We start from the raw sequence: 22500 nt of genomic DNA on the forward strand, positions 1-22500 counted from the left end.
AAATTAAACTCAGGAAAAACTTTCTAAGGGTATGTCTACACTTACCGGGCTTACGATGGCTTACACTTACGATGGCTGCAGCATCGATCCACTGGCAGTCACTTTAGCAGGCCTAGTGAAGACCCACTAAATCAACCACAGATCACTCTCCTGTCGACTGGGGTACGCCACCGGAAGTCAACTGGGGTACGTCACCGAAACTAGAAGCATAAGGTAAGTCAACGGGAGAGTTTCTCCCATTGACCCAGCATGGTGTAGACACTGCAGTAAGTCGACCTAAGCTATGTCGATTCCAGCTACATTATTCACATAGCTGGAGTTGCGTAACTTAGGTCAACTTAACTCCATTTTGTAGACATGCCCTAACTGTAAGGACAGCAGGACAATGGAACAGACCGCCTCCTTCACTGGAGGTTTTCAAAAGGAGTCTGGATAGCCATCTGTCTTGCATGATTTAAACCTAACAAATCCTACATGTTAGCAGGGTGTTAGATTAGATGACCCTTGTGTCCCTTCTAACCCTATGATTCTATGAGACAACCTGCTTCAATACAGGAAGAGTGGGAACACTGACCATGCAACTGCAGCTGTCACCTACCAATCCACAATTGAACCCATACGGGGTATCATTAACCAATTACAACCCATACTTGATGAGGACCACAGCTTGAAAGAAATTATTCCCAAACTCCCTCCTTTGGCCTTTAAATAACTCCCCACCCTTGCTAAGCTCATAATCAGAAGCAAGCTCCCCACAGACAAGGGGACACTAACTTAAAGTGGCACCAGATCATAGAATCATAGAATATCAGGGTTGGAAGGGACCCCAGAAGGTCATCTAGTCCAACCCCCTGCTCAAAGCAGGACCAATTCCCAGTTAAATCATCCCAGCCAGGGCTTTGTCAAGCCTGACCTTAAAAATCTCTAAGGAAAGAGATTCTACCACCTCCCTAGGTAATGCATTCCAGTGTTTCACCACCCTCTTAGTGAAAAAGTTTTTCCTAATATCCAATCTAAACCTCCCCCACTGCAACTTGAGACCATTACTCCTCGTTCTGTCATCTGCTACCATTGAGAACAGTCTAGAGCCATCCTCTTTGGAACCCCCTTTCAGGTAGTTGAAAGCAGCTATCAAATCCCCCCTCATTCTTCTGTTCTGCAGACTAAACAATCCCAGCTCCCTCAGCCTCTCCTCATAAGTCATGTGTTCTAGACCCCTAATCATTTTTGTTGCCCTTCGCTGGACTCTCTCCAATTTATCCACATCCTTCTTGTAGTGTGGGGCCCAAAACTGGACACAGTACTCCAGATGAGGCCTCACCAATGTCGAATAGAGGGGAACGATCACGTCCCTCGATCTGCTCGCTATGCCCCTACTTATACATCCCAAAATGCCATTGGCCTTCTTGGCAACAAGGGCACACTGCTGACTCATATCCAGCTTCTCATCCACTGTCACCCCTAGGTCCTTTTCCGCAGAACGGCTGCCTAGCCATTCGGCCCCTAGTCTGTAGCGGTGCATTGGATTCTTCCGTCCTAAGTGCAGGACTCTGCACTTATCCTTATTGAACCTCATCAGATTTCTTTTGGCCCAATCCTCCAATTTGTCTAGGTCCTTCTGTATCCTATCCCTCCCCTCCAGCGTATCTACCACTCCTCCCAGTTTAGTATCATCTGCAACAGATCCTGCCAGAACAACAGATGTAAAACCTGCAGACATATCTCCATGGCTACAATGATCAATACCTTCCCCAACACACCTTTCAAGATCCAGGGGTCCTACACATGCCTATTACAACATGGGGTTTACCTCATCAGGTGCAATAAATGCCCCAGTAACAACTATGTGGTTGAAACCAATCACGACATTCCTGAATGAACTCACATAGAAAAATGATAAAAGATAAAATACCATATCACTGGTGGGAGAATGCTTTTAACAAAACAATCACTCCATATCTGACCTCTCAGGTCTCCTCTTCAAACAAAATCTGCACACCTTCAAAAGGTGAGTCTGGGAGCTTAAATTCATAACTTTTCTAGACAACAAAAATAATGGATTCAATAAAGACACTTTTATGGCTCATTATAACAATCTGCAACCCACTAAACCTCCTTTTCTCTACAACCACAGAGGTGTTAACTGCTCACTTCACCTTGAATGGTCTCTTCCAATCTGTAGGTTTCAGAGTAGCAGCCGTGTTAGTCTGTATTCGCAAAAAGAAAAGGAGTACTTGTGGCACCTTAGAAAATGTGTTAGTCTCTAAGGTGCCACAAGTACTCCTTTTCTTTTTTCCAATCTGTATTAACTCCTTATACTGAACAATCTGTTCCACCTTGTATTTAACTGTGACATGCTGAATACATTTCCCAGACCTGAAGAAGAGCTCTGTGTAAGCTTGAAAGCTTGTCTCTTTCACCAACGGAAGTTGGTTCAATAAATGATATTATCTCACCGACATTGTCTCTTTTATAAATATCTCACTTAGATGAATGACTTCTTCAATTTTAATATAAAGGAAAATACCATGTTGATTATAAAGGAAGGAATGTGTAACATTGGTGAAATCTCAACTAAATGCTTTTAGGAACCTGGCTAATGAAAAGCTAAAGAGAACTGAGAATTAGAAAAGAGACTGAAAGAGGAACTCTGAATAACAGAGTGTGCTTACTAAGCAAAGATTTTGGGAGAGGTATCTCATATTTACATGACCAACCTAATGTAATAGCCTTTGTGAATAAGGTTTGTGTCCCTCCTCCTTCCATGCTCCCTGCATAGGGCTGGGTTTTCTAATCTGAATAGTCGGTGTCCAGCGAGTCACAGTACTGAAGCAGATAGCAGACTTGCAAGGTGATATAGGCATGAGAAAGAACCTGGTTATAATCTGAGTGTGCCAAGTTCTGGTTCTGGTTTGCTTTTACTGTTTGTGTTGTACTTGCTTTTATTAAATTTCAAAGCTTTTTCCCTTGCATTATTTTTTATTTATATACATTAAATGTGCTTATTCCAAGCTCTAGGTACTTTGTAAACCAAAAAGAAAAAAAAAATCTAGGAATAAATTCCATAACAAAATTTCAAAACAAATACTCTGTTAGATATAAATGTGTGTCTCTGCACGGCAGATCTATCTTTAGTCTCTTGCATAACATAGAACCTTGGGTCACATTCAGCCTTAGTGTAACTCCACTGAGCTTGAGTTTTTCTCTCCTGTAAGTGTTAAAATAAACCTGCTCTTTTATTTAGATCTATGATGTCTGTATCCTGTAGCTACTTACAAAAAAAACAGGCTTTTTTAGCAGATAAGATCTCCAATGAATGCATGAGAACTGTAAATTAACCTTGAAAAGAAGGGAAATACAGAGGTATTTAGCCTGTAGGGGTATCTCTACACTGCTATTAAAAACCTGAAGCTGGCCTGTGCCAGCTGACTTGGGCTTGCGGAGCTCGGACTAAGGGGCTGTGTAATTGCAGTGTAGACGTACCCTACGTATTTCAAATACTCATTGGTGCCAACAACTTGTGTTCTATCTCGGCATTTATACAATCCTTATCATGGTGGTATCTGAGCATCTGTTTAATTGTGTCTTTGGATATTTGTTCAAATGTTTGTCAGGTTCAAATCACTGCTTTGAGGGAAGCCTGTGACAGCCTATTACTATGGAGGAATCATTAACAGCTACAAAGTTATGATAGTGTAAACTATGTATAGGGAAGCAAAGTCAATCTATTTACCAATTCTGTACTACAGGTTCTTCTCTCTGACCAAGTATTTGCACAGATCCTGAATCTCTATCCTCGCAAGAGACTATAGCTGGATTTTCCACAGGAACCTTCCAAATACTAAAAGGGGAAATTATAATAGGATTCACTTTCTTTCTCGTCTTAGGAATCGAGTACTAGTCTTTACCATAAGACAGGTAGGTACACACACACACACACACATTAATTTTAAATTCCTTATTATGAATAACACGCCAAAGATAAACTGTTACAACACAGCAGTTACAATGCACCTACTAGACTAACATCTCTAACTAGAGATTTGTTATTTTCCTTTAAGTGAAGAATAAAACACAGGGCCTAAACCCCAATATATAATACCATACAAAGTAAATACAAGGATTGGAACTTCTGACAATCAGATATCTTCTGCTTTCACATTGGCTCATCCTGGGTATTTGTCATAAATATAAAGGGAAGGGTAAACCCCTTTGAAATCCCTCCTGGCCAGGGGAAAGCTCCTCTCACCTGTAAAGGGTTAAGAAGCTAAAGGTAACCTCGCTGGCACCTGACCAAAATGACCAATGAGGAGACAAGATACTTTCAAAAGCTCGGAGGAGGGAGAGAAACAAAGGGTCTCTGTCTGTCTATATGCTGTTTCTGCTGGGGATAGACCAGGAATGGAGTCTTAGAACTTTTAGTAAGTAATCTAGCTAGGTACGTGTTAGATTATGATTTCTTTAAATGGCTGAGAAAAGAATTGTGCTGAATAGAATAACTATTTCTGTCTGTGTATCTTTTTTGTAACTTAAGTTTTTGCCTAGAGGGGTTCTCTATGTTTTGAATCTAATTACTCTGTAAGGTATCTACCATCCTGATTTTACAGAGGTGATTTCTTTACTTCTATTTACTTCTATTTCTATTAAAAGTCTTCTTGTAAGAAAACTGAATCCTTTTTCATTGTTCTCAGATCCAAGGGTTTGGGTCTGTGGTCACCTATGCAAATTGGTGAGGCTTTTTATCCAACATTTCCCAGGAAAGGGAGGGTGCAAGTGTTGGGAGGATTGTTCATTGTTCTTAAGATCCAAGGGTCTGGGTCTGTAGTCACCTAGGCAAATTGGTGAGGCTTTTATCAAACCTTGTCCAGGAAGTGGGGTGCAAGGTTTTGGGAAGTATTTTGGGGGGAAAGACGTTTCCAAACAGCTCTTCCCCAGTAACCAGTATTTGTTTGGTGGTGGTAGCGGCCAATCCAAGGACAAAGGGTGGAATATTTTGTACCTTGGGGAAGTTTTGACCTAAGCTGGTAAAGATAAGCTTAGGAGGTTTTTCATGCAGGTCCCCACATCTGTACCCTAGCGTTCAGAGTGGGGAAGGAATCTTGACAGTATTATATTGACAAGTAGATAAAACATTTAGTTTTGCTACACAACTAATTATTTCAGCTATTCACACTACTGAGCATATACACAACTTCAAATAAGATCAGAAAGAAACCTTGACAACTACTGCAGGTGTTAGGCTAGCACACTTGTCTTTGGTTCATTTATGTAGTATACCTCCTGAAGACGTTTGGCCTCCAGTCTGTGATTCCTCCTTAACGATGTTTCCCAGTCTAAATCTCACTGACTTCTGTAAAATTATATGAAAGTGCACTGAGATCCAACCCACGGATTCAGTCAGGGTTACCCCTGGCAGCACTATCTTCATGGACCGTGATGGATTTGATTGGTGCCCAAATGGATGTGAGTTTTGCACTCCTGACAGAATTCACTGCTGATTGGCTAGGAGCTTCTAACTAAGTTGGTATGTGTGTAGATGCAGAAATGTCTACCCTTAATGAAGACTTCCACCACCAGAGTTAAAACAGTTTCTGAGCATGAAAAACAACTCCCTGCCATCCGTCTGGTGTGCTGAAATCGTAATTACTTCTTTGCAGCCACTCAAGGCTCTATATTGCCACCTTTTCAGGACAGGACATCTCTCTGTCTAGTGTCTCTCAGGTGCAATCCCCTCCACCATCATTCCTTTCTAACCTCCACTGCTCGATTGGGAACAGGTGAAAGTCATAATTCCTTTGTTTACAACTTTACATTCTAGGTGGGAAAAGCTTTCCATGTCACTTAAACTTTCTAGTTTGGTGCTCAGTGCTTCTCAGGTTGCCAAGTTTCTACTGCTTCATGTGAAAAGCTTCGAACACAAGAGAGTGAAAGCTGGAGCATCAATAAAATCTTATTTTCTCTCTGACATGCATAGTTTAAATGGAGGAGATATGTTTAATTGACCCGCTTCCCAGCTGACCCATCTTTGCAGGCTTTAACCAGTCCTCCGGCTATAGACCAGAGTAAAGATTTGGGAACACTATGAAAAAGTCACAAAGATGCTTGTGGGTAATATTATTGAATAAGGGCCTTGAGGTTGGCATCACTGTAAAGCAAAATAATAGCATACTACATCAGAAAAACAGGTGGTGGTTTGCAATGCTTAAAAGGTGAGGCTAGAAAGTCAAGAGTCATATAAATGATTCCTAATAATATTAAAAGGATAGTCTGAATCAAATTAATTACAATCCTTTCCAATTACTAAAATTGTGGGCCAAATCCTGCAATCCTTTTTCACACAAAACTCTCCTTAAAATTAATGGAAATTTTGCTTGTAAAGGAATGGATTGCAGGATTTGGCCTCACAATTGCAGACAAACAATAATATAAGATTTATATAAAAACATGCTATAAATGTTATTAGTTAAATATGAAAAAAGCCATGCTGCTTAGATAGATCTATTTTCATTATTTTCCCCCAGTAAAAGCATTTCTGCAATTCTTAATTTCTGTAAGTGCTGTCAGAGTCCACCAATGTGTTCCAACAGCAAGAATCTTTCAGAGAGAGAACTTTCCTCCCCGGTGTATGCTGGCATGAATTTATACATTTAACAGGTTAAAACAAAAACATAAGGTGAAACAGAACTCAAAATAAAAAAAAGCAAAACTCAAGCTACACCTAAAGCCAGTTCCTTTGTAACCAAGTGTGGTCCTCTCCTCTGAGGTGTCCTGCTCAGCCTGCTCCCTACTAATCTTAGTTCTTCCCTGTTCAGACTATTATTGTGCTATTTTATAGGGCTTTCTGATATAGGTCCTTAGCCCCTGTTTGACTTAAGTTAAAAGCCCTATATCTCATTACCCAAAATCCTCTCCTTGTGGTAGCTTGGACCACCAGAGATTTGAGTAGGAAATTAGCTCCTGATTTCCTTTTTTTTTTTTTCATTTTTAAAGTAAATTTTAAAATGTGGACCACAATTCTGCAGCAAGGAGTAGCTTCTCTGGAAAATTTAATGGCTAAGGATCAATGAGATACTACATCCTTGTTGTGAATTTAAAAAAAGAAAGAAAAAAGCTGGTATCAGAATGAGGTAATGCCTCCCCAGATGTTGAAGGTACTTGGTTCTTCATTTCCCCCAATCTCAAAACAATGTCTTGTCATGTTTATTGTTTAAGAGTTACTACTTTGTTCTTAAAACCAAAAAGGAAATGTATTATCTGTACAACACATCTTTGAGACCCTATGCAATGTCTAGTATTCATTACAGGTGCTTTATATCATCCTGGAATGGGAACATTAATATCTTTCAGAAGCTATTTCTCTAAGAGCTGAAAGATAATTAATAGATTTGAAAACAGTCTGAATGAACTAACAATAGAACATTTGCATAGAGTGGCACTTAGTGTAGAATATTTCTTAGACTGAGCAAATATGAATAACAATTGAATTTACTTCCAAATGTAATAAGCACTTTAAATTGGTTATGAATATTTACTGGAATAATGAGATGCCATTGTTCAGGCTACAAGTGCACTGTTTCCTCACTGAATACACAGTTGAATTCAAGGCCTCTGTCCTGATTTTCAAAGTCCTCCACTAGACTAGCACTACCCATCAGAGAGACCACTTCAGAATAAGAGGCAAAGAACTTCCAGTGGCAGTGACTATAAAACTATTGGCCAATGTGTGGAGATTTGAGTGCAGAAGAAGGAACTTTCATAGGGTAAGACCAAAACTCACTTCCAGATGAGATATAAATGCCTACAAGCCTCACTGCATTCAGTACTAAATGCAGAATTCATTTCTCTGACAAACCTTTCCACCAATAGGTTCTTTTATCACACACATTCTAAATAAGCAATTTGCTGCTGCCTGGATGTGAAAGAAAGGGAAGTGATTATTTCTTCTTAAATACATGTGGGGTACCTAGATACTTTGGGGATGGGCAATCTATACAAATCTAGAAATAATATATTATATAGGCAGACAGATTAGATAAATTCACTAGGGAAGGATTCCTTTCGCCACTAATCCAAGATAGGAAGTAATGACTCAGTTTACTCAGAAAAAAAATCTGAGCCTCACAACGTATTTGCTCTTTAAACCAAAAAGGCCATGACCTGCTCCTGACCAAGGACAAATTCTATGGACCCAATTTGGAAGAGGTAGTCAATTTGTCTGAACACAGCCTTACTCTTGGACGGGTTGAGGGAGAGGGGAGAAATCTGGGATAGGGGGTCCTTTTGAATTCTATGGCATAACCCTTGAAATGATGTCTCTCCCTCATTTGTCAAGGGTGGAGGTAAACCAGGTAGGAATATATAGAGACAGATGCCCCACAGGGGAAGGTTGGATAGTGACTGATGATTCTTAGCGGCATTCCTGGAGAAGGAGTCACCTCTGGGTTTATCAGGCCTGGTTTTCTCCCATCTATTCTTAAATAATCTGTTGTCTCTCCTATCATATCTATATAAATTTCTGTAACACCACAACGTAGCTGTTGCTGAAGTTGCTTCATAGCCAATGTAGAGAGCTGATTTCACCCTTCTGTCAGAGATATGTTTGGGTAAGAAGTCCCCTTCAGCAAGGAGGACAGTGTCCTTGACACGGTTTGACAAGGCTGCATCCGTTTTAGGTAATCCAACCATGAATGTTTTTGACTGGTGGACATTTGAGAATTTTTTTGGCTCTTTTGGTCAGACTCTTTGCCTTTCCTGAGTTTTCCAATTCAGCCTTTGCGACTTTCATAGGGCATGACAACTGGAATGGGAATGTGAGGGTCAGTTTTCGAGCCTGTTGGAAAATATTTACAGATATTTTCTCTCTTTTTGACCTCATCCTTGACTCCTCTTTTTTTTTTTTTTTATCTTTTTTGGCTGAACGCTATGGGAGATACCTAAGAAGGCAATACCCAGATGCCTTAGATTCTGAACGTCTATCCGTTTGGAGGAGGAATGTCTAGATTTAGATGATTTCTTTGATGTATGTCTGCTTTTTGGTCCCTCCCCCCCCACCTGAGCTCCAGGCAGGAGGAGGGGGAAGTAGATGAGGAGTAGCTTCTACATCTATAACTCCTCCTTTGTCCCCTTTCTTCTGCAAGTTGAAGATTGTGAGATGCTGGAGAGGAGGAGACTGTGCAGGAGCTTTTTCTAAAATGGACACCCCCTGAGGAGCTAATGCTCCCAGTTCCAAAATGGCCTCTGAAACCCTACTGCAAAGGAAAGTGGTCGGCAATGGCAGGATATTATTTTTTTTTCAGTCTCTGGGTGGTTCTTGAGACCCCAGAGAGACAAAGAGGATGCCCTAACTGCAGTACCTGCTCCCTTGAAGGAAGAGGGGTGTCTCTGGCAACACATATAGCCTCTTGGCATTGTGCTTTGGCTGTCAGGGTGGGGGGGGGGGTCTCTAGGGAATTACCTCATGCCAGTTCTGTTGGCTTCAGCTCCTCAAGCCAACACAGTAAACCCACCTGGGGTGTGACACCTGGCAAAGGGTCCTGGTTCATGTCAGTGGCCACAAATTGAACCCTAGTGTCCTGGGTGGTTTTTTTTCCAAATCCTTGTCTTTCTGGGCCATTCGTTTGTTCACAAACACCACTGCGCTGTCTAGTTAAGCAAGAGGAACACTTTTCCCCTTCAGTGCACTCAGACAAGGCTCTATCCATTCCCTTCCTTTTTTTTTTTTTTTTTTTGCTTTTCAGCCATTACCAGGGGTTAATTTGGGAGGAGAGCTTAGTAAAGTTCTCTCAACTGGCCGGAGCTGAGTAGAGCAAATTTAAATGGCCCTTAAAAAGTTAGTAGCCCAAAAAAGTGGAGAGTTGAGAAAACAGGGCTGGGGGGGGGCGGGGGATGTGGGGGTAAGAAAAATAATCAGGTTATGATCTATAGAGAACCTGACTCTTAGCCTGCTTCACTTTGGAGGCAGAAATAATTTTGGAGGGGGTCTTCAGTAGAAGGAGTTATCTGGAGAATCAGTCCAGCCAATTAAAAAGATCTGACTCTTCCTCTTGTAGTGTAGGGGACTGAAGAACCCATCACTACTGTTATGGACCCACTCCTGAAGTGAGCATGACAACTGAATTTTGGTGATTAAATAAACAGACCTCAAGAAGGGAGGCTGGCTTGATACAGAAGAGCTTGAGAACCCGCAAGAAGGGGAAACCTAGGAAGCAGCAGGGTCTGACATAGGATCAGGTAACAGACAGTTAATGCACTCTCACTCTCTCTGCATACCGTACTATTGTCGTTGAGATCAGCAAAGACACTTAAACTTAAGAAGCATCATTATTATAAATTAGAATTGTAGTTGGTTCAATGGCTTTGGAATATACTCCAAACATTGGTCTGAAATAGAGCAGACCTGATTAACTTTGCTCCTCATCTTTTTTTCCAAGGCATTTGAAAACAGGGGAGAATTGTAAGGGGAGTGAAATGTTGGAGAAAGAAGGTGGGCTTAGCTTTTAATTTTCTTGTTTTATGTATGACTGTTTCCGAATATGGAACACTCCTGCAGTTGCAGGGGGATGCATCCAATGATTTAATAGCTCTTTTTCTATCTCTCTATTCTAAGACACAAAGTTCAGACACCTGTGAGTTTGCATTGAGTTACACATAATAAATATCACATTGGTCTAAAAATAGTAAATTACAGCTAGACCAGATCATATTTAAAAAGGTCTCCTGCTGAAGTTCTGTGTCTTTGATGTGCTTCTGTGATAATTACACCAAAATCAGACAGCCATTGGCATAATAATTATAATGTTAAATTTCACACACCATATAATTTTAATAGCAGTTACTTTCCAGTTTCTGATATCTCTGCCAAAATTAGTTTTATTTCTAAAACTATATGCTATTGACTTTAACCAAAGCCAGCTTCTCCTTTACATTAACTATAGTATTAAATTAATTTATAGAATGTTTTAGGAACTGATCCTACTTATACATTTATCCATTCAACTGTAAAGCACTCATGAAGATACAGAAAATTGGTTCATCTAATTTTCTAAACAATTTGACTTTTCTTTTCTTAAAGTTTCAAATTATTTTTATTAAAACCATATCAATTAAAAAAAATCTAAAAGTATTTTGTAATCATTTCAAATGCTGTGCAGTCATTACCAAAGAGCAGTATGTGTTGTATTTGGGGAAAAGAACAAATGTCTCATGTGCTGACACTGTATTATTACAAATGGTTTATTTAAAAAATATCGTGTTGATTTCATATTTCACCTAGTGACAGACAATTTGTAACAAAGGGATAAATTTATAGTTGAGAAACATTTGTTAACACCTTTTTTTATAACTGTATGTTGATTGGTGGCAATAAGGTATTGAAGATAATGGGAAGTAGTATTTTACATAATTCAAATGTGAAGAAAGGGACTCAACTGAATGAGGCATTAAAAAATTGTCTGAATTTCAAAAGTCCCACAAAACTTCAAGAACTGATGTGTGATGTTTTCATTTTGGGGTGGAGGCAGACAATTATTCTCTCATAGCATGCATAAAAAATCTTTTAAACAAAGCAGAATTTTAAAAATAATGTTCAGTAACTGATAGGCTGAACCTCACATGAGGTGTTATTCCATGTATATTGGCTATGCGTAAATCAGAGGAGTTTTTAATGCTGCATGATTCAAAAGTCTAGAGACCACATAAAATGGCAGTTGGAAAGGAGTTCAAAGGAAGACCAACATTTTCAAACCCAAGACACCTTTAAAAAGGTGCTCAATGCTTTTCAAAATCAGGCCACTTATTTGGGGACCAATCTTTAGGCACCCATATTTTAAGGCATTGGCTTTAGTCCTACTTATCTCAGAAATCATCATTAGACATTCTAATTAGTGTACAGTCATTTTGAGTTAGGACTAGAGATTATTTTCTGACCTGTCTGACAATTTAGTTAAATCTGTGAGGTTAGTCAAGACATGCATACCTGATATATAAACACACCTAGAATTATTTTTGTAATAATTCTGAGAGTGTGACATTTGCAAGAGACTTGAAAGAGCTGTTTTCTTGTTCCCAGAATAGCTGCTTTCAAGAACTCTTGACTTGTTAAACTGAAAGTGTTGATCATCAAGATGTTTTGCCTCATTCCTGCTGGGGAAAAAAAATCTTAATTCTTCCATTTTCTTCCAGTAATAATGATCTTATATTTGGATAGTCCTTTTTAACAAGTAGGATTCCAAAGCACTGAGCAAGCAACATACTACAATTGCTTCACCCATTAATGAAATGCATCCCGTTCCCAGCTGTTCAACTGCATACATAAGATACAGCAATTTAGGACTGGAAGGGAAGAATATCATATCCAGTTGAAACTGCAGGGGAAGCTTTTAGATAGGAACTACCCAATATGAAATTTAGCCAGGAAATCCACACACAGTACTCTTGCAAAACATACGATGAGATTTTTATTTCAGCAATTTATGTCATCTAGTTAAACGTGTCAGTTCATGCTTCACCACAGCTGGACTGTCCACGTGTCACTGTATTAAAAATGGCACATGGATTTCTCTTGATCAAATAGTAATAAACCCATTGTGTTTTGCAAACCCACAATCCACCCCATTCTTATGACAGACATAGAGTGTTAACATAATCTGAATATTTGCAGTGTTTCACAGAGTACTGTTTAACACCTTTATCTTTTGTTACACTATTTCTGTGGCTTTACACACACATACACACACCAATTTTTTTTAAAAGAGGCATGTGAGCAATTTGAAAACATGCTCATGTGCCATAAATAGAGTGAGTGGAGGGGTAAGGGAAGGATTCCTCTCAGGTGCCTTTAACTTTATGAAGCACAAGTTTACAAATCAAATTAGTATTAAACTAATATAAGGCACTGATAAACTGAGTAAGGAGCTCAGATATGATAATGGACATGCTATCTATGCTTAGATTAGATAGGCTTCGTGGATCACCCTAAATCAGGCACACATGGACTAAGAAAAGCAAAACTGAACAGCTGAAATTGCCAGCAGTCACAAGTTATCACACAGCTCTTTATAAGTAAGCACAGTTATTCTTAAGATGTAAGTATCACAGAGAAAACATATTAAAAACAATAAAAGAACCAACATTCATGCTAATAAGTTTCCCAGAGATCATCCCCCAACTCCAATTTCAGGTTCTGGTAGGAGTCTAACACTTCTAACCCAACAAAGGGTTGTTGTTTTTTTTCTGTTGATTACAAAGTTCATAAACAGTCTTAGCTCAGAACTAGCGTCCCCATGAATAGGTTACTCTTTCCTTTATACCGCTTGGGCCTTTGATGTTGAGAGTATAGAATGGGTAATCAGCAGATAATGGTCCTCTCGTCAGGGCGTAGCTTCCATAGCTTGCTTTTTTAAATAGCCACAGGTATGAAAATTGCATTCACCTTCCCCTAGAGATTCTCCAAGCAAACCACTTGGCACTGTTTCTCCCCAAAACCCATTCTTGTCTGCCACATTGTTCGACATAGTCTTTTGAAGTTCATGACACTTTCAAGGGTTCACATCATATCTCCACAACAGAGAGGTTACATACAACCCCAGCCCACAATAATACATAGTCGCTGCATTTAATACAATGGATTCCAAAAATACTTAAACTTAATTCAGTAAGGTTTTTCAAGGATAATGCAGGGAATTGTCACAACTGTCACACCTGCTATGTATTTTACCTTTAAAATTCTTAGCTGAGATACAAGGTTACTTTTGAATTTCCAAAGCCTTATTGTAGTTATTATTTATTTGAAAGCAGGTGTCCTATAATAACAATGCAAACTATTGTAATGGTTATAAAATTAATTTTCTTAAATTTCTTTTCCACATGCTACTGTGAAAGATGCATATTAGATGAGTAGCTTGCATATTGTTGGTATATCCTGAAGTTACCATTCTATAAAATATGCAAGGTATCCTTAACATCTATTTAACCACCAACTACATAGTGAAGATCAGATTATAATATTGCTTGTATTTTTGTGATTTAAGATTATGCTAATCTTTGTGTTACACATTTAAAAACCAAAGAATTCTACATCATTGCATTATTTGGTTGATAATTATTAAATTGTTCACCATGCAAAATATTGATTACATACATGCTATATATACATGCTTCTTCTTTAAGCCACTATTCAGAGCTTAACAGATTTGCAATCTATTTTCCCTGTAATTTCATTACAGAAAAAAGCTCATCCTCCACACAGTGATATAAAGAATAACTTGAAGCAAAGTCAGCCTCATGGTTTTGCATCAGCACTGGTCGTTTAGGACACTGAACAATCTCCGAGTTTCCTATTTCCTGAGTCAGTGGAGCTCAGGCAAAATGATGAGATGATGTGGTAAATTACCTAAGATAGACTGTTCTGTAGAGTTGGACAACAGTTTTCAGTTTATTCACTGAAAAAATCAGTTCCAGCCTTTGCAAAACTATTTGTGAATTTGACACAAATTCTCCAAGCAGTTTTGTCCCACCCCACACCCAAATTTTTCAGAGTACATTCACAAAATGACGGTATTCACAATAGGCACTGGGGGGATGGGATCAGTGGTGGTGCCACCTCCCTCATATTTTTAAATTCAATGGTTAGGACAGGCATTCAGAATAGTCATTAAATTAGAGGGACTTGAACATGGCAGTCCCAGCTCCCAGATAAGTACCCTAACCACCTGGAATCACAAGCACTCTCACTTTTTGCCTATTAAAGTATTTTATAAAGAGGAAGAGCTTCAACAGGAGAGACTGAAAAGACTAGGCCCAGAATACTTCACATTCCACTCGTTAGGATACTCCCCCTCAACACGGGATTTGAACCTAGGTCCCTTACATCCCCAGTGAGTGCCCTAATCGCTGGGCTAAACATTATAAAGGGTGTGGGCACCACCTCTGCCTTCTCCCTCCCCATTTTGTGACTCTAGCCCTTTAAAAATGTCCAGAAACAAAATGTTTCATGCCAAACAAAACATTTTGCTCAACCAGTTCATCAACATTTTAAGCATTTATTGGTTTCAGTTTAATCTCAACTAATTTTTCCCCCTGAACAACCAATAAATAAAAAAAATCAGTTATTGACCCAGCTGTAATTTTCAGCTAAACACATTGCTACTACTGAATAAACCATTAGTTATTTGTACAAATATTGAAAATATAATGCAATCTACACCATATCAGTAGTTTTAATCACATGATCATCATCCAGGAAGCTAGAGGCATACTTCTCTTGGAAGAAATCCAGCAATCATAGAATTATAAAACTGGAAGGGACCTCAAGAGGTCATCTAGTCCAGTCCCCTGCAATCAAGGCAGGACTAAGTATTATCTAGACCATCCCTGACAGGTGTTGGTCTAACCTGCTCTTAAAAATCTCCAATGACGGAGATTCCACAACCTCCCTAGGCAATTTATTCCAGTGCTTAATTTCCCTGACAACTAGGAAGTTTTCCCTAATGTCCAGTGCAAACCGCCCTTGCTGCAATTTAAGTCCATTGATTCTTGTCCTATCCTTAGAAGCTAAGGAAAACATTTTTTTCTCCCTCCTCCTTGTAACAACCTTTTCATAGAATCATAGAATAATAGAAGATTAGGGTTGGAAGAGACCTCAGGAGGTAATCTCGTCCCTGCTCAAAGTAGGACCAACCCCAACTAAATCATCCCAGCCAGGGCTTTGTCAAGCCAGGCCTTAAAAACCTCTAAGGATGGAGATTCCACCACCTCCCTTTTATGTACTTGAAAACTGTAATTGTGTCCTCCCTAAATCTTCTCTTCTCCAGACTAAACAAACCCATTTTTTTTTCAATCTTCCCTCACAGGTCATATTTTCTAGACCTGTAATAATTTGTGTTTCTTTTCTCTGGACTTTCTCCAATTTGTTCACATCTTTCTTAAAATGCGACACCCAGAACTAGACACAATACTCCAGTTGAGGTGTAATCAGTGTGGAGTAGAGTGGAAGAATTGCTTCTTGTGTCTTGCTTACAACTCCTGCTAATATATCTCAGAATGATGTTCACTTTTCCCGCAACAGCGTTATACTGTTGACTCATATTTAGCTTGTGATCCAGTATGACCTCCAGGTCCCTTTCTGCAGTACTCCTTCCAAGGCAGTCATTTCCCATTTTGTATGTGTGCAACTGATTGTTCTTTCCTAAGTGGAGTACTTTGCATTTGTGCTTATTGAGTTTCATCCTATTTACTTCAGACCATTTCTCCAGTTTGTCCAGATCATTTTGAATTTTAATCCTATCCTCCAAAACACTTGCAACCCCTCCCAGCTTGGTATTGATGACAAACTTTATAAGTGTACTCTCTATGCCATTATCTAAATCATTGATGAAGATATTGAACAGAATCGGACACAGAACTGATCCCTGTGGGACCCACTTGATATGCCCTTCCAGCTTGAATGTGAACTACTGAAAACTACTGTCTGGGAACAGTTTTCCAAAAAGTTATGCATCCACCTTCTGTTATCTCCATCTAGGTTGTATTTTCTTAGTTTGTTTATGAGAAGGTCATGTGAGACAGTATCAGAAGCTAAAGTCAAGTTATATCATATCATCTGCTTTCCCCCTATCCACAAGGCTTGGTACCCTGACAAAGAAAGCTATTAGGTTGCTTTGAAATGATCTGTTCTTGACAAATCCATGCTGACTGTTACTTCTCACCTTATTATGTTTTAGGTGTTTGCAAATTAATTATTTGGTTCATTACCTTTCTGGGTACTGTCATTCCCTGGTTGTTCTTATTTCTCTTTTTATGGATTGAAACTATCTTCGCCCTTTTCCAGTCCTCTGGAATCTCACTCGTCTTCCATGACTTTTGGAAGGTAATCACTAAGGGCTCAGATAACTCCTCAATCAGCTCCTTGAGTATTCTAGGATGTATTTCATCAGGTCCTGGTGACCTGAAGACATCTAACTTGTCTAAGTAATTTTTAACTTGTTCTTTCCCTATTTTAGCTTCTGATCCTACCTCTTTTTTTACTGGCATTCACTGTGTTATACGTGCAATTATTACTAACCTCTTTTGGAGAAAACTGAAACAAAGAAGTCATTTAACACTTCTTCCATTTCCATATTTTCTATTATTGTTTCCCCCCTTCTCATTGAGTAACAGGCCAACCCTGTCCTTGGTCTTCCACTTGATTCTAATGTATTTGTAGAATGTTTTCTTGTTACCTTTTATGTTTCTAGCTAGTTTAATCTTGTTTTGTGCCTTGGTCTTTCTAATTTTGCCGATACTTACTTGTGTTGTTTGTTTATATTCATCCTTTGTAATTTGACCTAGTTTCCACTTTTTGCAGGACTCTTTTTTTGAGTTTCAGATTATTGAAGAGCTCCTGGTTAAACCAGTGTGATCTCTTGCTATACTTCCTATCATTCTTATACAGTGGGATAGTTTGCTCTTGTGCCCTTAATAATAATCTCTTTGAAAAAAGTGCCAGTGCTCTAGAACTGTTTTTCCCCTTAGACTTGATTCCCATGGGATCTTACCTACCTACTCCTTGAGTTAGCTGAAGTCTGCCTTCTTGAAATCCATTATCTTTATTGTGTATATACCCTTCTAGGTCAATAGAAGATGTGTATTATCCCATCAACTGTGGTGCCAACTATGTAATAGTTGTGCTTATTAACTAGCAATTCTTGTTTTTCCTGCTAATACCCAATACTCCTCGCATCAGTATATAGACATCTAAGACATTGATTTGATTTCTCCCCTATGTTCTCTCATGTAGCAATTATAATAAGTTCAGAGTTAGGACAGATTCACTGTACATACCTTGTTTGCGTACATCCTCTACAGCAACAACCAATTCCTCCTTGAGGTCATGGCTCTCTTTAGCAATCTGTTCTCCTTTTTCCAAAAAGTTTTGGGTAGCTTGCTCTACCGAAGCAGCCAACACATGCGCTTTCTTAGATCGCCCTTTCTTTTTACCAGATGGCCCTTTGTTGCTTGTGTTCACAAGGGTTGTCACCTTTGGGGAGGGAAAAAAAAAGTTTTTAAAAAAAGTTTGCACAGCACTTTAATTAGTTGCCCTAATTAGTATGAAATTAGCTGTCCCATATGGAAGATCATATGATCTGTATGTGTCAACTTTTTTTTTTTTTGCAATAAAAATAGCCCAACCTTCAGACGTGCCAAGCATGCACAGATTTGATTGGCTTTCATTGGAGCTAAAAGTGGTAGGCACCTAAATTCATAAATTTCAAGGCTAGAAGGGACCATTGGGATCATCTAACCTGACCTTCTGTAGAACATAGGCCAGAGGATTTGCCCCAAATAATTCCTAGAGCAAATCTTTTTAGAAAGACAGCCAACCGTGATTTAAAAGTTGCCATTGATGGAAAATCCACCACAACCCTTTGGAAAATCGCTCTAATGTTTAATTACCCTGTTAGAAATATATGCCTTATTTCCAGTCTGAATTTGTCCTGCTTCAGCTTCCAGACATTGGATCATTGGATACCTTTCTCTGCTAGATTGAAATGCCCATTATCAAATATTTGTTACCCATGTACTTATAGACTGTGATCAAGTCCCCACTTAACCTTCTTTTTGTTAAGTTAAATAGATTGAACTCTTCGGGCAGGTCTTCACTACCCGGCAGGTCGGCGGGTAGTGATCGATCTATCGGGGACTGATTTATAGCATCTCGTCTAGATGCGATACATTGATCCCTGAATGCGCTCCCCGTCGGCTCCGGAACTCCAGCTTGTGAGAGGCAGAAGCGGAGTCAACGTGGGAGTGGCAACGGTTGACTCGCCGCCGTCCTCACAGCCAGGTAAGTCGACCTAAGATACGCCATCTTCAGCTACGTTATTTGTGTAGCTGAAGTTGCGTATCTTAGGTCGACCCCCCACCACCAGTGTAGACCAGGGTTTTGAGTCTATTCTTATGAGGCATATTTTCTAATCCTTTAATCATTCTCATGGCTCTTCTTTGAACCTTCTCCAATTTATCAACATTCTTCTTGAATTGTTGACACCAGAACTGGACACAATGCTCTAACAGCAGTTGCACCAGTGCCAAATACAGAGGTAAAATAACCTCTCTACTCCTATCCAAGATTCCTATGTTTATGTCCCCAAGGATCACATTCATCCTTATGGCCACAGTGTTGCACTAGGAGCTCATGTTCAGTGGATTAGCCATCATAATCCCCAAATCTTTTTCAGAATCACTGCTTCTTAGGATAGAGTCCTCCGACTTTTAAATATGGAATACGTTCTTTATTCCTGGGTGTATGCATTTACAACCACTTGTTTTAATTTCTTAAATATGGATTTAGGTGCCTAATATGAGGCTCCCAAGTTTGAAAATGTGGCCCCAAATGTCCAGAAAATTATACTGATAATAAGGAACAGAGATATTTTTACTGCTTATTTCTTGATCCATATCCAGCCCCGGTTGGGAGAGCAAAATGTTATTAACTCTCAAATATTTGAAGAGATAGTGTTAAGAAGCAAAGTACAGAAAGTAACAGTATTAAAGTAATGCCACAATCGAGCAATTAAATATGATGACACAAAAGTTGGCGGCAGTCAAAAAAGCAACACTTTTCTGGGATGACAAACGGTATTACTTATATTGCGGTAGTGTCTAAATTTTGGGCACTTTCCAGGCACAAAGGAAGATGTTGCCCCTGCCGCAAAGACTACACAAGCTAAAAAGCATTATTAGTTTTATTACTTCAATGTACAGGTACTATGGTGGGGCAATAGTTAATGCTGCAGTAATGGTCCCATTTTTGCACTGAAGACATTTTAACTTAAAAATACTGTTCATGCAGTCACATTTTTTTTTAGTATTAGGTCACACTTAGAATTTATTAGACAATTAGAATTTATTGCAAACATGTTAAATAACTTGAGTAAGAATTTTTGGAGATTAAGAGACCAACATTTAGAAAACATTGCACACTGTATCTGATGTGCCTTTCTGCCACTCTGCCTGCCCAAAGAAATCACATTACATCACAAAATGCAAATCATTCAAGTTATATACAACAGGCTAATATACTTTCGGAACTAACATAAGCATGCAAGGCACATCTGTTGATGTGTTCTGTTATCATGTGCTTAAACCCTGAACGAAGAAGCAATGGAATTACTGCTGAGTCAAAATGACAGGTGGATTTAAATAGCTCTAATCGGGATATAAAAGGTTGTTTGGGTGACCATAAGGGTACGTTTTCACTGCAGGGTTAACCTGGACTGTTATCTGAGAGTTAAACCCTAACCCCTCCCTACCATCCTCACACAAAATCTTTGTACCCAAGTTTGTATCTGCTTTGGACCTGGGCTTACTATGCCAGCTGGGGCTATAAATTAGAACACAGTTTTCTCCAACTCCCTTTGCAGTCTGGACACCCACACACAGATCTGGTGAACTCAGAGCCCATGTTTGTTTGTTTGTTTGTTTTTATTTTAAGCAGAATTTGAACTTTGAATTTCCATACTTTTAAAAGTTGATTTCACTGTTTATATCATGGTGGTACATCTCTGTAACCTAATTCCAGATTAACAAAGAAACACAATAAATTACTCATAAAAGATTAGTAAGAACAGGTTTCAAAAGCAGTTGGCAGTGAAACTAATTGACCTTATACTTTCAATAAAAAGATATTGCAGAAATTGGCATGGTTAAACTGAGGGCAAAGAATATGAAGCTGGGATTTGAGTTTAATTATACCCTTGACGGGGGATGGATGTGACAAAGCATGTGTGACCAATTGACAGTGCTGGCTAAAGCATTCTGATCTCCAATGTATGGGGCACATGACCACAGAAGTAGAACACATATAGACTAGCACTCACAGAAGAATTAGGTCTGTTGATGCCAAGCTACTTCAGATAATACATACACAGGGAGAAAACATAAATTAACGAAAAGTTGGACAATAAAGAATTGTCATCAGAAAGTTTCTACATAGAGAAGAATCACTAACATGTTGCAGCACTGGCAGCCAAAGACAACGGAGTCCAGCGGTTCAAATAATAAATTACTCTAATAACATATAGAATTTTTTGTTGGTAGAAAAATTGCTCCTATGAATGGGCAGAGACAGAGGATGCCTAACTTTTTCCTGTTCCCAAAACATTCAGTTTTCCATTTAAAAAAAACAAAAACAAACGTAACCTTGTTGATTGGTATAGTGCACCATTCTGCACATCCCACCAAGATAAAGAAACAACTAAACAAAAATTAAGTAACCAAAAATTAAATAATCAAAATCACCTCCACAAAAATTCAATATACTGATTTTTGTGGAACCTTAATGGAAATGGTCCGTTATTGTGGCTATAATAGCATAATATTAAGTTTTCATTAATTATTTAAAAGGAAAGTATTAATTTTCAAAATATTTACCCATCCTTAGAGAACTGATATCAAGGAACTTCACTAAAATAATACACATGTTGGGTACTTTTATTTCAAATTTTCCCCAACCACTGCAATGCTAATATGTGATGATACTGAGGGCAGAACTAGGTTATAAATTTTCCAACAAAAGAGTTTAATCAGAAAACGTAGATTTATAGAACTCAAAATGCTTTGCAGAAACATCATGGGTTCGATGAGCTTTTTGTGAATGAAAGGGAGGTTTCTGTGGGAAACCTGCCACTTCTTCAGGCTGCTCAGGTCTTCCAGGATCCTCAGCTCCACAGTAGCCAGATGTATCAGGGCTTCCAGACTCCTGGTCATGGATCCGGGAACCTGAAAGCCCAGGAGCCCCAGCTTTACCCAGGGCTCAGCTTCTGGCTCCATAAGCTTCAAGTTTCCAAGCCAAGTACAAAATATATCAGAAGGACAGAACAGGACATGCTGGTGGGGGAGTGGCACTATTTGTGAAAGAAAGCATAGAATCAAATGAAGTAAAAAACTTAAATGACCCAAACTCTTTCAAAGAATCTCTTTGTACAGTAATTCCATGCTTTAATAATAGGGATGTATTACTGACCACCTGACCAGGATGGTGATAGTGACTGTGAAATGTTCAGGGAGATTAGAGAGGCTATAAAAATAAACTCAATAAAAATGGGGAATTTCAGCTATCCCCATATTGACTGGGTACACGTCATCTCAGGACGGAATGCTAAGATCAAGTTTCTTGACACCTTAAATTACTGTTTCTTGGAGCAGCTAGTCCGGGAACACACAAGAGGAGAAGCAATTCTTGGTTTAGTCTTAAATGGAGCACAGGATCTGGTCTAAGAGGTGTATATATCTGGACTGCTTGGTAATAGTGTAATTAAATTTAACATCCCTGCTGCAGGGAAAACACCACAGCAGCCCAACTCTGTAGCATTTAATTTCAGAAAGGGGGACTACACAAAAATAAGTTAATTAAACAGAAATTAAAAGGTATAGTGCCAAAAGTGAAATCCCTGCAAGCTGCATGGAAACTTTAAAACCACCCATAATAGAGGTTCAACTTAGATGTATACCCCAAATTAAAAA

The 22500-nt window shown here is 39.0% G+C and overlaps 1 protein-coding gene across 9 annotated transcripts in view; it reads right to left on the reverse strand.

The window, feature by feature from the left end:
- CTNNA2 (catenin alpha 2) overlaps positions 1-22500 on the reverse strand; it is a 783540-nt gene that overhangs the window by 598960 nt on the left and 162080 nt on the right. For all 9 annotated transcript variants that reach the window (XM_073342921.2, XM_073342914.2, XM_073342915.2 and 6 more), the window contains one exon: positions 17818-18013. In XM_073342921.2, the coding sequence (XP_073199022.2) occupies positions 17818-18013 (196 nt within the window). The remainder of the gene's footprint in view (positions 1-17817; positions 18014-22500) is intronic.

The sequence above is a fragment of the Lepidochelys kempii genome, chromosome 4, assembly GCF_965140285.1.
Source record: "Lepidochelys kempii isolate rLepKem1 chromosome 4, rLepKem1.hap1, whole genome shotgun sequence".
Taxonomy (NCBI): Eukaryota; Metazoa; Chordata; order Testudines; family Cheloniidae; genus Lepidochelys; species Lepidochelys kempii.